Source organism: Eulemur rufifrons, chromosome 15, assembly GCF_041146395.1.
Source record: "Eulemur rufifrons isolate Redbay chromosome 15, OSU_ERuf_1, whole genome shotgun sequence".
In the NCBI taxonomy this organism is placed as follows: Eukaryota; Metazoa; Chordata; class Mammalia; order Primates; family Lemuridae; genus Eulemur; species Eulemur rufifrons.
Window position 1 is genome coordinate 101,268,912 of NC_090997.1, and position 15,991 is coordinate 101,284,902.

Here is a 15,991-nt window from a genome sequence, read left to right on the forward strand (position 1 = left end):
GGGAACTCAGTTTTAAGGTTTTTCTGAGGTCCCCTTTGCCAGTGGGGGCTTTGTTCAGTCGTAGGGGTTGGGGGGACCTTAGGATTTTAGTTTATTGAGATTTTTGAGCACAAAACTTGAGGATGACCATCTGGGAGACACCGACTCCAAACGAATGGGGTCAGCATTCCAAAATGAAGAAGTTAAGATTTCGCCTCAATAGACAGAGACAGAGAAACTGTAGCAGGATTACACCATTTGCCTTATGAGACCAGTGCATATATTACAATGATTTGATTAGTTACAGAATGCTACATTCCAAGGAAGATTACTTGATTACTCCATGAAGAGGGGCAGTGATCCGAGGGGGCCTTATTCTGGCATCATTTGATCTTAATTACTTACAGGGGAGAAAAGGCAGAAGTTGCGGCTGCACGCCACATGACTCAGGCTGCATAGCCACGTTCCTCTCAAGGCTCAGAATAATTTAAGGTTTCTAACAGCTTTAGGTTTGAATTATTTCGAGTTTGAATTATTTAATTTCATATATTATTGTGCAACCAGTCTTTCTTATAAGTTCAACCAGAACTTTCACATATAGCAAAACTAAAACTCTGTAGCCATTATACAACGACTGCCTGTTTCCTTCCTTCCCAGTCCATGGCAACTACCATTCTACTATCTTTTTCTAGGAGTTTGTCTCTACAAACCTTATATAAGTGAAATTATACAATATTTATCTTTTTGTGGCTGACTTATTTCATTAACCTAATTTCCTCAAGGTTCATACATGTTGTAGCATGTCTCAGAATTTTTTTCTTTGTAAGGCTGAAAAATATTTCCTTGTATGTATATACTACATTTCATTTACTCATTCATTCATTGATGGACATTTAGTTTCCTTCCATCTTTTGGCTGTTGTGAATAATACTGCTATGGACATGGGTGTACAGATATCTCTTTGAGACCCTGCTTTTAATTCTTTTGGATATGTACCCAGAAGTGGAACTACTAGATCATATGGTAATTCTATTTTTAATTTTGTGAGGAACTGCCTTACTCTTTTGCATAGCAGCTGCACCATTTTATATTCTCACCAACATGGCACAAGGATTCTAGTTTCTCCATGTCCTCACTAACACTTGCTATTTTCTGCAGTCTTTTTCCTAGTAACCATGCTGTTGGGTGTGAAGTGGTATCACATTGTGGTTCTGATCTGCCTTTTCCTTAAGATTAGTGATGTTGAGCACCTCCTCATAGACTTAATGGCCATTTGCTTATCATCTTTGGAGAATTGTCTGTTCAAGTCCTTTGCCCATTTTTTAATCAGGTTATTTGTTTTTTGTGTTACGTTATAGGATTTAAATAGATCTTTTGACAGTGTAATATCTTCTTGGGCAAATAAGTGTATTCGTTCACTCATTTAAGCATTCAGCACACATATTTTGAGAGGCTACTGTGTGGCTGGCACTGAGCTTTAAGTACTGGTATTTTGGAGCTGAACAAGGAAGACACAATCCATGCCATGCCTCTTGGCAACTCAGAAGCTAGTTAAGGAAGACAGACAAGTAATTATAAAGGAATGCTTTAAATTTTGAGGTAGAACTATTTATCTGGTGTTGTGATAACTTGGGGGAAAGAAGTCTTACACCTGCTATTTGTGGGTATTTTTTCAGCTCTGCCTGGTCTCTCCTGGGATCTCACTCAGCATTCTTCAAGCAATTTCAACCACTCCTACAGTTTTAATTATTATCTTCCTAAAGGTCTAAAGACTAGGAAAGAGACCTGTGTGGATCCAACTGTCTAATTCACAAACCCATTAGTCATCTCATAAGCCTTGTAAATTCAACATGCTCAACCCTCAGAGTATCCCACCTCGAAAATACGTTCCTCATCCAGATTGTGGCCTATCTATCTGTCAGTTGCTCAACCAGAAGCCACAGTCAGCCGTGACTCTTTTTCTGGGCCATTTCTTTATCCACAGAATCCCAGTGGGTATTTTTACCTCCCAAATATCTCAATGTCTACATCCTTTTGTCTACATTAGTCACCACCTTAGTCCAAGCCACCCTCATCTCACCTGCAGTGTTTGAGCCACACCTTTCCCTTCCAAACTATTCTTCACTTTGCGGCCCCAGTCGTTTTGTAGAATCACAAGTAAGATCAGTAGCTTCTTACAGCCCATAGGATAAAGTAAAAAAAACTATTGATCCTTAAAGGGACCACTATAAGCTGGCCCTCCATCCTCTGTAGAATTAGCTCTCACTACTCCATCCTCCTCTGACACTGCCATTCTGGACTTTTCTCTTCCTCAGTTTTACCAGGTGCCTACTCTTTCAGGCTTTGCACCATGCTTATAACAGTATCTGGCTCATGGTAGACTCTTGGCAAATACTGTTTGAATTAATTAATGAGCCTTAGGATTGCCCATCTTATTGCTGTGCATTGCTCAGCAAGTTATGTAATTCCCAGGGATCAGATAACTTAAAATTATTTGCGATTTGTTTCTCTTGGCTTCTTTAGCTACTGGCAATCATAGCATGATTTCTTAAAAAAAAAGAAAAAAAACTAATAAAAAATTACTTTTAGAAATAGAATATAGTTTGACTACAGCATGGGTTATATGAAGGTCAACAATAGGAAATAAGGCTAGAAAAGTGCTTTAGGACCAAATGTATCAGATCTTGAATGTGTGACTGTCTCAGTCTGTTTGGGCTACTGTAATAAAATACCTTAAACTAGGTGAGTTATAAATAATAGAAATTTATTTCTCACAGTTCTAGAGGCTGGGAAGTCCAAGATGAAGGCTCCGGTAGATTTAGTGTCAGGGGAGTGTCACTGACTGCTCCATCGATGGCACCTTGTTCTTTCATCCTCACAAGGTGTAAGAGGGCAAAGCGGAGAGGCACTTCCCTTCAATCTCTTTTATAAGGGCACCAATCCCATTCTTGAGGGTGGAACCCTCATGACTTAGTCACTTCCCAAAAGGCTCCGCCTTAAAACCACCACAATGGGAGTTAGGTTTCAAGAAGAACTTTCAGAGCATAGCACTAGGCAAGATGTTTAGACATCATACGAGCAAGGGAGAGGTAAGGCAGGCCTTTGTGAAGACTGATCCAGCAGTGTTGCCATAATCCCAGCCTGAAAGAATGAGGAAGGCAAACCCGGACAGTGAAATAGAGTGGAGGAGACAGGATCAGAGCTATGATGGGGGTTTGGCTCCTTGACGCCCAGGAGAAGGCTGCCAGTGGCAGTAAAAGCAAATTTTTAGTTACAGGTCCCAGCCACACGTCTGGGTGTGGAAGACGGTAGGAGATGTGGGACTGGAACTCAGGCAAGAGATTGGGTGGAAGATCAAGATTTGCTTAGAGACCATAGTTGGAGAAATGAAACTGTATTAAATGCTGAGGGAATGACTAGAGAGAAAGGAGACATGAGGAAAGGACCAGGCATGAAACTTTGGATGGTAGAGTAATAGCCTTCACTTGGTATGCAGCAGAAGGAAGAAGGGGCTGGAAGAGGAACATTATAAAGAACTGTTAAAGGAAACATGTCAAGAAAGAGAACGACAGTTGGATGCAGACATGAAAAATGGATTTGGAGGCATAAAACCAAAGAATGATCTCAGTAGAAGAATAGTGATGGGAGTCACACTGTAAAAGATTCATTCATTCAGTCAGTCTTTATTGAGCCATCTGTGTGCTGAGTGTTGGTCCGGGTGCTGAAGGTGAAGCTGCAACAGCCAAGATCAAGACTCAGTGACAAAGCAGCTAGTAGAGAAGTTGAGGCAGCACATACAAGTGACTTTGGACAGGGTGTGCGGAAGGCGAGGAGAGGGTGGTAACCTGAGATGGAGAGACCGTGGCTATAAGCAAATAATAAGGCTTCGGGGCAAAAAAAGAAATAAGGAAGCAAAAGAACGAACAGCATGGAGCAAGGGCCCGGTGCAGGTTGGAAGCTGTGGGTTTGAGCATAGTGGGGGGGTTACTCAGGAAGACAGGTGCAGGAGGGAGAGATGGGAGAAAGAGACAGAGGATCTTTAGGGAAAGGAGGGAGCCAAAGCACACATTGTAGCACAATCTCTGTCTTCTCAGCCAACTAACGGCAGATGGAAAGCACAGAGGAGACTTGGCATCAGTGCTGTGGGGCGCCACGCACAAGCCATTGGAGATACTAAGCTGAAACGGAGTCCCGGCTGGAGCTGGGTGACACGATTTTAAAGAGAGAATCAGTGCTGTCCACACCTTCACTGCAATCCTAGAGTCAGAAGCAATACAGATTGCCTAAAATTAGGAATTGGAAAGGTTAGTGTAGCAGAAAGACTCCAAAAATGCAAGAAACCTAGGGAACTGCTGAGGATATTATGGAAATGGGCGGCCATGGAGTCTGGCTGGCTAGATACTCCGTGACCTGAGGCTGGGAAGCGTGAAGTCATGAAGAGATGTGTTTAAGAGGAGGTGATAAAAACAGAATGGGAAGTTGTGGTTGGATAGGAATTTTAAATTCCTATTTTAAAAGTGAAGTTGTTCTAAATGAGCCCAGGAAAGAGCTGGAGTTGAATAGAGTTGAGGCCATTAGTGTGAGGCCAGGGTATATGGCAAAATAAGCATAGATATTAAAGTCCCTGTGGATTTGGGATTGAAGGTGAGATTACCTTGATTTACCATCGTGGCCCCACTACTGTGCATTGCCTGGAACACAGTAGGTGCCAAGTTAATACTTTTTGGTGGGTTTATGAGTGGACTGGTATCAACATGGGCTTTCTTTAGTCTTTCTGTTGCCTGTTGGAGCCAGGCGGCCATGTGCCCTTCGTGACCAGAGCTGGTGCTGGCGTTCCATTTCTGGCCAACTAAATGGCAGGGAGGAGAGGATGGGAATTTTCAGCCCTTTCTGAGTTCATAAGGCTTTTGTGTTTATTAGAATATTTGTGAATTCAAGTGCTAAAACACACTCCAAGTACACTCAGCATCGTCCATGATTGTCTGACTTAGGGCCCCCTTCTTTCCTGTGTCCTGTCCCCTCGGCAGAGAATGTCCTTCCCTGCTGTTTTAGCTCCGGAGATCCATCCTCAATGCCAGCTCAGTCGCGCTTTTAAAAAATCTGCCCAACAGATTGCATCCCCTCTTCTCTGTGAACCCTTGGGGGTTCATAACACCTCTGGCAAGTATTAGACTTTTCTATTTGTCTTATTTTCTTGAAGTCAGAGACCATGTTTCCTCCATTTTTCTGACCTTCACTGTGCCTAGAATGTAGTAGAGGGTTGATGGCCTTAACCATTGCAGACGTTCTCGTCAGTTACGCGTAAGACTGACACAGGCCTCGAATTTAAACGATTTGGGCTCAAGAGATAAGAGAGGGGCTTGACTGATCTTCCTTTGGGGAAAAATATCCACACAGTGTCTCAGCATTTTAATAAATTATTGATTCTTTTTCATTTGAGAGTCCATTTCAACATTGAAAAAATTGCCTCAGTAATATAAAGTCAAATAATGATGCCATTGAAAATCAGGTACAATATTAATTATATTTAGCACTAACTTAACTCTTATCTGTAATGATTCTAAAATCACATGTGATCTATGCTGTGCTATTCAAGGAGTCCAAAGGCGGGGACATTTTTATAGCGGAAGGAAGTTAGGCAATTTATTGGTCTGCTTATAAAAAGAACTAAATATAATTTAGATTAGATAATTTATTTCCAAGTTAATTAAATTGTAGGTTATCGCACACAAAGCCGTTGCCTGGTACAGACTTCAGCAGCATCAGCTTTAAAATTGATTCTCTTGATTTACTTGTAACAGCAATGCCCGTGGCTGAACCTCTTATAAGAAAATATACTATAATTTATTTTCCTTTCCGTCCTACACGTTGTAATTTAAAATGCGGTAACTTATCTCATTAGCTGTGCCTCTCTATATATACTTGCATACTGGAAAATCTGCTAACAGATTTTGCGTTAACACTACTGACTAAAGTTTACAGGTTTCAGTAATTTGGGCCTGGGTTTTTTTGTTTTGTTTTATGGACTTCTGGCACTAAAGGCAAGTTGTATGGAGAGGGAGTCACCCTATATTCTGTAAGGTTCGGTTGTTGATACGCAATATTTTGGTAAAAAATTAGGAGAGGAGGAGGAAGAAGATAGGTATGGGAACGGAAAAGTCGAATAAGTGATCGCATTTATGGTCGTGGACTTCTATACTCTCGGAGGAGAATCCTATGGCAAAAATACTTTTGTGTCCTTTTGTTGAGTAGCTCCCTGTTCTCACGAAGCTGCCATGGTTGTGTTTTTCCCATTATTTGCTGTAAATAGATTAGAACATCCTGTGTGGGTGTTACCTGCTTACGTTATACGAGAATGGTTGTGTTCGTTTAAAACTGCAATTTGGCTCACTGAATCCTGAGCTACCTTTTATTACTGCAACTTAGTTGGTGACCAAATCATTATAACTGTCTGTGGCTCCAGCCAGCACAGTTTGATGGTGACAGATCACCTACGTGGTCTGTTTTAAAGTGAACTGTTTTCACACAAGCTTATACAAACATGACACGTCCCCCCTCTGAGGTGCATTTCCTCTAAGACAGAGATCCCCGTCTTTCTCAGAGGAGCTGCAGAAAGGAGCAACAAAGTGTGGGGACAGGAGGCTGAGGGAACCCTCCAGCCTTCGTGGGAGTCTGACTGCTGGTGGCCAGGTAGCCAGTCCTCAGCCCGGCCCAGCCAGCTGGAACCTTGTACTCCGGCTGCCTCACTTTCCCTGTCGGGGGCCGGCAGGCATAGTTGGTTTTGACCCTTTTGTTGTCTATTGACTTAATCCTGCTTAAACAGCTTATCCTTAATATGTAAAGGACATCTGCTTTTTGTTCCTCTTACATTTTTAGAGGGCCCATTCAACTCACTGCTGTGTACAAAAATAATGATACAGTGAGGAAGCTGCTCGGTTCCAATTTGAAAAATAAATAAGTGCCCCCGGCTTAGGCTTCTGCTCAGACTACGTCCTCGTATAGCCTTCCCTGCTCTCTTCTGCCTGAAGTGACCCCTGGCTCTTTCTCCAGCCTTCTACCTGGCTCTATTTTTATTTCATAGGATTTTCACTACCTGACATTATCAGATAGTCCCTGTCAAAGACACTGAGATACAGTATCCCTTATCCAAAATGCTTGGGACCAGAAGTGTTTGGGATTTCAGATTTTCTTCACATTTTGAAATATTTGCAGTATACTGGGTGAGCATCCTACATCTCTCATACCTAGCATGTATCTGGCACATTGCATACATTTAACAAATACTTATTGCATTACTGATTAGCACCTCAGTGGATGAGTAAATGGCTGGCTGGCGGCCTGGCCAGCCTCGTGTGGTGGCAGGAGGCGAGGTGCTGGCGTGAGGAGCTGGGACCGGGCCTTGGCACATGTGTTGCCTGTCGTGGCGGCAGGCAAGTGAGGCAGAGCCCACGGTCTCTGTTCCTTCTCGGCACGATGCTGTGAGCTACGCACCTCCAGACTGCACCGCGAGCGCCACAGCCTCTCCGGCTGAGCCCTGGCTCCATCAGACCATTCACACATCTCCTGAAATGCGGCTCGGATTTAGACGTGCAAAATATATGAACCTCCCTACGCAAATTAAGATTTGAGTGTCATCAACTTCTCAGTTCTAGCCATTGGTTCTAAAAATAGTCATTGCGTGTGATTTGAGGAAAAGATTAAGTCCACAAACGTACAACTGAGTTCCTCCCTAGCAGACAGCAGCTGGTCAAACAAAAGCGTTCATCTGTGAGAGCCGCATCTGCATGGACCCTGTGCCTCCCGGGCTCACAGGAACTGACGTTTGGCGTGTTTCTCTTCTGCCACAGCTCGTCGCAGTGCGTGGGGATTCCCAGGCAGGAGGGATGCTCTGGGTGAGGTGTGTGGGCACACAGACAGTGCCCAGCGTGGCTGCACCCAGAGGACAGAGGGACCGAAATTGACGATTGTGAGGCAGCTAAATCAAGACTAGCGTTAGCGAATGCCCCACACCCATGTCTGTGGGCGTGTGCAGCTGCCTCTGTTTGACTCTGACTCTTTCCGAAATGACAGTAGCGAGAGCCACATAGGCTGCAGTACCAGTAAACAGCACAAGAAAAAGTAGCACCAACTGGAAATGTGGTTTTAAAAATTATGCAGACTTACAGGGCCCTAAGAGGTCATGGCCCTGCCGCCTGGCCTCTGACTAAACGGTCTCCATTTTCACAACCATTCATCTTCCCCACGTCAGTGATAACTTTACCATCTTCATACAATGGGCCTTTTTTGTTATCTGTCATTTATTTCCTCCTCATTTTTCCAATATAGCTGTAAAAATTACTGTGGCAAAGTTTACCAGCATTTATTTTGCTACTCTAACATCTTACATGGACTATATACTATAAAAATTCAATCAAATCAGTGTATCCTCCTGCTGAATCAACTATCACTGACTTGGGCAAGTGAGTGAGTGCTGCACCCCATTTAATTATTATGAATTCCTGCTGGCATTCTTGTCCTGCTCTTAGGAGAGAGGGATTTCCTGGTACTGTTGCTCCAGATAATCCTTTGAGACCCTGCAGGCGTCACTTCTCCAGGCTAAACAATTTCAGCTCTTTTCTCCTGGGTTCTAGTTTTTATTCCTTTAATCTTCCAGGTCCTCTTACCCCTCCTTGGCTGAGAATTCTGTCTGTCAGTGTGATGCCCGGTTTGAAGTGGCGCCATCCCCCTCCCCTTCCATATGTGCCACTTGTGCTGCTCAGTGTTCGTCTGACAGCTCCACCTTGCCGATCACCTGTGGCTTCTTCTCTGCCAGATGAGTCCTCGGGTCATTATTCATTTGCCATGTGCAGCCCGTTTCTCCTCTTGTCTACTTGCCTTTTCTGTAGACATGTTTGCTTTGTTTCTGAGTAACATGGCCTTGACCAAATGGACAAGGGAGAATTTGGGTTCATTACTTTGTTACTGACAGATAGTTAAATTTTTCAGTGGGACGTTACATATTCTCCAGGCTATTGTATCAATATTATGATGCTTCAGAGAGGCAGTGCCTTGTAGTAAGATAAGTACCGTGGAGCTGGGGCTGGGGGGCAAGACCGCAGCTCTTCTGCCAGTTGTTAGCCGTGAGGAGGCTACCTAGCCTCTCCTAGCCTCATGTGTTAAATGAGAATCATGATACCTGTGCGGTAGAGTTGAAAGGATCGAGTGAGGTAATATATGTGAGCACTTAATGTACTGCTGGAATGTAGTAAGTTTTTCAGACATGGTTATTTTTGTCATGATGGGTGGTGATTATACATGTAAATGTCACAGATGATTTTCTTCCTTTTTTGAGACAGAGTCTCACTCTTGTTGCCTGGGCTAGAGTGATTGCCGTGGTGTCAGCCTAGCTCACAGCAACCTCAAACTCCTGAGCTCAAGTGATCCTCCTGCCTCAGCCTCCTGAGTAGCTGGGACTACAGGCATGACCACCATGCCCAGCTAATTTTTTATATATATTTTTAGTTGTCCAGCTAGTTTATTTCTATTTTTTAGTAGAGACAGGGTCTCGCTCTTGCTCAGGCTGGTCTCGAACTTCTGAGCTCAAACGATCCCCCTCCTCCCACCCACCCCCCGCCCCGCCTCGGCCTCCCATAGTACAGCTGATTTTCATCCAGTCTAAAAGTCTGCATAAGTGCTTTAAGTCCTTGGTGCAAAGGTGTAAGAGATATACATACTTATAATGATAATTTTATATAAAATATATCGCCACCTGCCTACAGAGGTAGTTACTATGGAAAGCAGAACTTGGAGGACGGAGGGGCAGGAGGATAAATGTGGAGCGTCTGCATTGTAACCACTGGCAGAGCAGGTAGCTGGGCTGAAGAGTAGAAAATCAGAGGAAGGAAGTGTCTGGTGTTCTGTAGCCAGCTCAAACCAGTCAGGTTGTGCTGATTGAAAACTGCTTTTCATGACTTGAGCCCTGAGTTGTGAATATTATCTTAGGGGGCCCAGGGATAAAGGGGCAGCAGTGTACCTTTAGGATAAAGCGTGATTTGGCTACTAATAGAGCCTCTGTCCTAACCTGCACTCCTGGGTGTTAATGATACCAGAGAAATTTTTGTGTATATTTTTTAATGTGTTGGTCTGCCCTGTCTTCAGTGGTGATTATGCCCTGCCCTAAATTAACAGGCCCCTTCTATGGGGTCTGTCCTCTGTGTGGGTCACCTCATAAGGACACCCATCTTGGAAGTGTTCCAGAAGCCCCCGGACTTCATTGCAGACAAACACACGGTGCTCCTTGGGGGCTGCGGGTATCGTCCCGTCTGGTGGCTGCCTGGCCGCACATGGTAGAAATGGAATATGAGTTATCTTCAGCCTTGCATTTTGCTTTGAAGTTGAAACCCGGATTAGCTGACCCTAGAAGCTATTTTAAGGAAGTGTCTTCATGTGTTTCTTTTATCTGGATGTTTGTCACTAAAGTGTTATGAAAATTCCCTTCCTATCTGTCATTTATATAAAAGATCTGTTATTCCCACTTCTGATCTTTGAAATCCCTCAAGACCTCATTAAATTAGTGCTCCATCTGCCTGGATCGGAATGAGCACATGTCTCATTGCTTCTCCATCACAGCCCTTCACCTCTTCCTTTCTTCCTTGGCTAGATGACACCCCTGAGCTTTGGATTTTTTTTAGGACAAGAAGTTTCTAACTTGCGTATTTGTATTTCAGCCTGCCTTTTCAAAGAAAATGATGACCACAACTGTAGTGAGGCCGCCACAAGAACTGTGTTCCCCTCTCTCTCCTTTCCAGAGAGCTTTCAGTGGTCCTTCCCTGCCCCGTCCGTGCCGAGGGTAGCTGAACGTCAAGTGATGTCATACCCTGGGCTGTAGCCTGTGATGGGCCCAGAGGGACTGTGGCACCGTCATCTCCTTTAATCCTCACAGTGCCTCTGTTGGACTCAGGAGAAAAGTGGGAGGCTTCCAGGGGTTATGGACAGTCCCCAGGTCACACAGCTGGCGACCCCAAGTCCAATGTTGATTTGACTCTAAAATGCTGCCTGTCAGGACAGAAGGGAAGGGCCATCTGGTCCACCTTCTCACTGCCTCCCCAAGCTATGGGGACCCACCACTGTGTAATTTGGGAATCCAGACACCCGGCACGCCAGTACGGAACTTGGGCTACCCCAGGGTGATCGCCCTGCTAGTAAGAACATCATTCTGCAGAGCTAGGTCAGGTTTCGGGGCACCAAATTAAATGAGACAATATGTGTAAAAGAGAACTATAGAACTACTTCAGTGCTTTATTTGTACTTTGGCCTGGGGATCTAACTACTTTTTAATAAAAATACTGAATTTTCATAATATAATATTTAACATTCTCTATTGTGCTTTAAAAACCAATGTTCTCAAAACTATCAGCTCACTTTATTTTGCTTACGGCAAGTGTGCGTTGTCTCGTTTTGCTCACCACAAAGAGCGCGGCGTAAGCATTGCCTTCTTTTCACTCCTGGCAGCGCCCTATCATCTCCATCTGCTGGGGCCACCGGGACTCACGGCTGCTGATGGCATCAGGACCGGCCCTGTACGTGGTACGTGTGGAGCACCGGGTGTCCAGCCTGCAGCTGCTGTGCCAGCAGGCCATCGCCAGCACCCTGCGGGAGGACAAGGACGTCAGCAAGCTGGCCCTGCCCCCCCGCCTCTGTTCCTACCTCTCCACCGCCTTCATCCCCACCATCAAGGTAAAACGCTGCAGCCCTCCCTTCCTTCCCTCTCCTGGCTGGCTCCCCAGTGCTTGCCAGGAGGAGAGCGGAGACAGGTCACAGGCAAGGGCTCCAGGGCAAGCACGGGAGCCTCATCTGCTTCTCAGCTAGAGCACTGCGGGGCAGCCGTGTGTGGCCGTGCAGAGTCCCGCCACGTTCTCCCACACCTGCAGTCTGCCCTGAGCGTCATTGTCAGTGTCCCTGTGAGATCTGCCTTGTGTGTGATGGACACCATCTTTCTCCTGGCAAATCCGAAATTCCCAGCTGGCCTCCTATGTCATCCTAATGACAAAGCAATGAACATTCATTTAGCGTTTGCTATAGAGTATTGGCATTGCACCGAGTGCTTCATAAAAATACATCTTGTTCAATCCTGGCTTCCTGGCAAATGCTGCCATTATTCCCACTTGAGAAGGCAGGAAACAAGTTCATAGAAGTTAAGTAACTTGCTCTGTACCTAGTTAAGGAACAGTCAGGGTTGGACCCACTCCCGTTCTAGGCCTGCTCTCAGCACTGTGCTCGGGAGGGGTGACCCCACCCAGCACTGGCGTCAGCCATCTCGTACGCTGCTGGGAACTCGAGAAACCAGTCTGTTTTCAGTGGTGGCGCGTGGACTGGCTCTGCCAGTGGCTGTGCAGGGGTGGGTTCCCCCCTAACCTCAGGCCCTCCTCACCTTGTTTCTTCTTTGTATTCTGTCTCTTCTCTATATCAGACTGATTTGTTGGTTACTTTTGTCCTGAAACATCAGAGTTTTAGATGTTATGATTTTTGTTTTTTGAGTTGCCTTACAATTACTGGTTCTACACCAGCTGTTCCCAACCTTGGTGTATTATATTGTATTAGAAAATACAAGTGCCCAGGCCCACCCCCAGAGACTCCAGTTTAACTGTCTGAGGCGGGATCCTGGTTCAGATATTTTTAAAAGCTCCAAGGAGATTCTCCTGTGCACGCACAGTTGGGCATCACCGTTGTACGCCACGGAGTTAGCCACTCCCCACCTCCCAGCCTGTGCTCCGTCAGAGGAACAGTGATGTGTCTAGCCGACCTGCCCCATGCCCACTCTCTCCCTCTCTCTCTCTCTGGAGTCCTAGCTCTTCCTTTTCTTCCCCTGTCCCTCCTCTAGCCCCCAATTCCAGACCCCAACAACATGCGAGACTTTGTCAGCTACCCCTCGGCTGGCAACGAGCGGCTGCACTGCACCATGAAGCGCACGGAGGACGACCCGGAGGTGGGCGGCCCGTGCTACACGCTCTACCTGGAGTACCTGGGTGGGCTCGTGCCCATCCTCAAGGGGCGGCGCATCAGCAAGCTGCGGCCAGAGTTTGTCATCATGGACCCGCGGACAGATAGCAAATCAGGTGGGCCCCTCGCTAGGGGGACTGAGCTTTGCTCTTGTGTGGTTGTGGGGCCTTATTCCTTACAGCCATGTGAGATGATGCCTGTGTATGAAAAGTGAGCCTGTGTCGGCTGGCATGGAGCATCCTGAAGCTACTGTGTTTCCAAAATCCTGTTTAAGTGAACAGTTGTCTAAACGCACTTTCTGACAGGTTTGTGTGATGTTCTGTAAGGCGGCAGGTGGTTGGGGCCGTGGGTGAAGGAAACGTCGGCTCTCAGTCAAGGGGCAGCTGGCACAGGCCTCACGGGAGTGAGAGGTTCCTCTTACAGTTACCAAGTATTCATTGAGTACCTTAATGTAATATTGAGATAATTTGAAAATAATAATGAGATATAGTTTCTGCTCTCCCAGAGTGGATGATATCATTACAATTTTCAAACCTTTAGCCTACTCCTCAGCCTCCTGCTTCTGCCCCCGCTAATCCAGTATGAACTGCTTTATAGCTGATCACCAGTGAAAATTTCTTGCTCATCCATAAAGATTCTGACATGATGAATCACCCCTTCCTTCTGAAACCCCTCTCCTGTGCTGATTTCCATTACTCAGTTAATGTATTCAGGCTGCTCACTGCACACCTCTCCGGGAGCCTAGATTGTGAGGCTCCAGAGGGAAGGGACTTTGTTCTTTCCTTTGTGCCACTTGGTGCAGTGTCCAAGCACCTGTCAGTCCTGCCAGTTCAAACATTCTCCCCGTGAACCTTCCCTGTCATCCGCTGCGGGGTTGAGCAGCACCATCTGAGGTGCCCATTGCTGTGTCCTCCTCCGCACACGTAGCCGTCGTGCCCCAGACTCTGCTTGACCCGCTGAATCCTGAGGGGCTGTAGGGAGAGAAGTGAGTCATCTTGGTGCCCCCAGTGCCAGCGAGCACCTGACCTTGAAACTGCACTGGTCGAATTGGATTTGCTGAGATAGTTTTCAGTTCGTGCCTGCTGTCTCCACTTCCTCACTCTGGTTCACTCTCCCACCCGTCAGACTGGCCTCTGCCCCTCAGTTTCATCCCTGAAGCCAGTGTGGTCGTGAGCACGTGACTGGCCGTCATCCTAGCCTGCCCTGGACGTCTGCTTCCCCTCCCTCTGCTGTTCTCTTCTCATTCGGCATCTGTGAACACACTCTGCTACTAGTGTTACTGGATGTAATCGAAAGCTGTAACACTGTCCTTTCCAAAATTGGGTATTAGTCAGTTTTTCTGTCTTTCAACTCATACAACAAGCTAGTACCAAGAACAGAGAGAGCGAGTAGAAGAATTGGGGGCTGGTAGGGGGACAGATGGAAAGGAAGGAGAGGGAAGACTCAGAAGGAAGGTGCAGTAAGAAAAACAGAAGAGAGAGGAGTGAACATTAACTTAGGAGGAAAACCCAGTTTCAGGGAAAGGGAGAAGAAAAGAGCCAGCAATGGTTAGAGATGACTGGGTGGGGGATCCGTGGGACAGGCCTGAGCCCGAGTGTGCAGCACGTGTCCTCGCTAGTGTCACCACCTCTCAGGGCCTCCCCTGGATGCGACTGTGCAAAGTGTGTGCTGAGAGTCGACGTGGAAAATGAGTGAAGAGCTTGTGTGTCCCCGTGCATGTGAATGGCCCGCTGACGCAGAGGACAGCATGCTGCCGGCACCAAGGCTGCGCCGGCCCTGCTGCCCGCAGGCCTGTTTTTCCCTCCTGTGCACGTTTGCCAGCTCACGACAAACACAAACTAACGTAGTTGCTCACAGTCCTTTGGGGAATGACATGTTTTATTTCTATACTTTTTTTTTTATAATTAAAAGCATTAAAAACTGTAAAGCAAAGCAAATCAGCAAATATTTGGTCAATGCCTACCTTGTATGAGATACTTGAGTTTCTTGATTATTAAGCAATACCGACATATCTACTTTTAAGCAGTTTCTAAACCCTTTTGGGTGAAAAGAAGACTTCACCACTTGAAAAGTTCAGTTAAAAAGTCAGAATTTAAATACCTTATGATGAAAATAGAAGATATGTCACAAGCCGCAATATGACTAATTGCCAACTGAATGGTGTATATATTATATAAACTATTTTAGAGGAGGAAAATATTTCTGACATTGAGAAGCCAGAAATTTCTCATCATGAAAACCTGATTGACTCTTTTAAGCCACCACATCATTGTTTCTCAAAATGTAGTTCATGCCCCACCTGCATGCGGCCACCTGGGATGCTTAGTTAAATCCAGGTTCGTAGGTCACCCCTTAGATTATGATCACTGGGGCTAGGCTGGGTCCTAGAAACATGTGACTCAATGGATTCCCCAGGGGATTTTTATGCACTAAAGTTTGCAATCCACTTTGGAAAATGTTCAAGTGACTTGACAAGTATGTTCTTCAAATCACCAGTGTGTATGTTTATACTAGATAGCGCGAGTCCCAGTGATTTTTTTTTAGTAAAAATCCACAAATTTTCTAAAGCAGTCTTTAGTCAGAGCTTGCTATGAACTGAATTGTCTTCTCCAAAATTCATGTATTAAAGGCCTAGCCCCCAGTGTGACTATATTTGGAGACAGGGCTTCTAGGGGGGAATTAAAGTTAAATGTGGTCCTAAGAGTGGGGTCCTAATCTGATAGTTTCTGGCCTTATAAGAAGAGGAAAACAAAGTGCTCGCTCTGTCTTTCCATGAACATCCACTGAGGAAAGGCAGTGTGAGGACAAAATGAGAAGGTGACTGTCTACCAGCCAGGGAGCCCTCACAGGAATCAACTACGATGATACCCCAATCTTGGGACTTCTCAGTCTCCAAAATTGTGGGAGCCAATTCCTTATAATAAACCTCTTTAGACCGGATGCAGTGACTCACACCTGTAATCCTAGCACTCTGGGAGGCTGAGGTAGGGAGGATTGCTTGAGCTCAGGAGTTCGAGACCAGCCTGAGCAAGAG

General features: G+C 45.7%; 1 protein-coding gene across 2 annotated transcripts in view; it reads left to right on the forward strand.

Annotated features, from left to right (window-relative positions):
• Nucleotides 1-15,991, forward strand: part of TULP4 (TUB like protein 4) — a 154,506-nt gene that overhangs the window by 116,414 nt on the left and 22,101 nt on the right. For both annotated transcript variants that reach the window (XM_069487896.1, XM_069487897.1), the window contains exons 7-8: nt 11,470-11,694; nt 12,839-13,073. In XM_069487896.1, the coding sequence (XP_069343997.1) occupies nt 11,470-11,694; nt 12,839-13,073 (460 nt within the window). The remainder of the gene's footprint in view (nt 1-11,469; nt 11,695-12,838; nt 13,074-15,991) is intronic.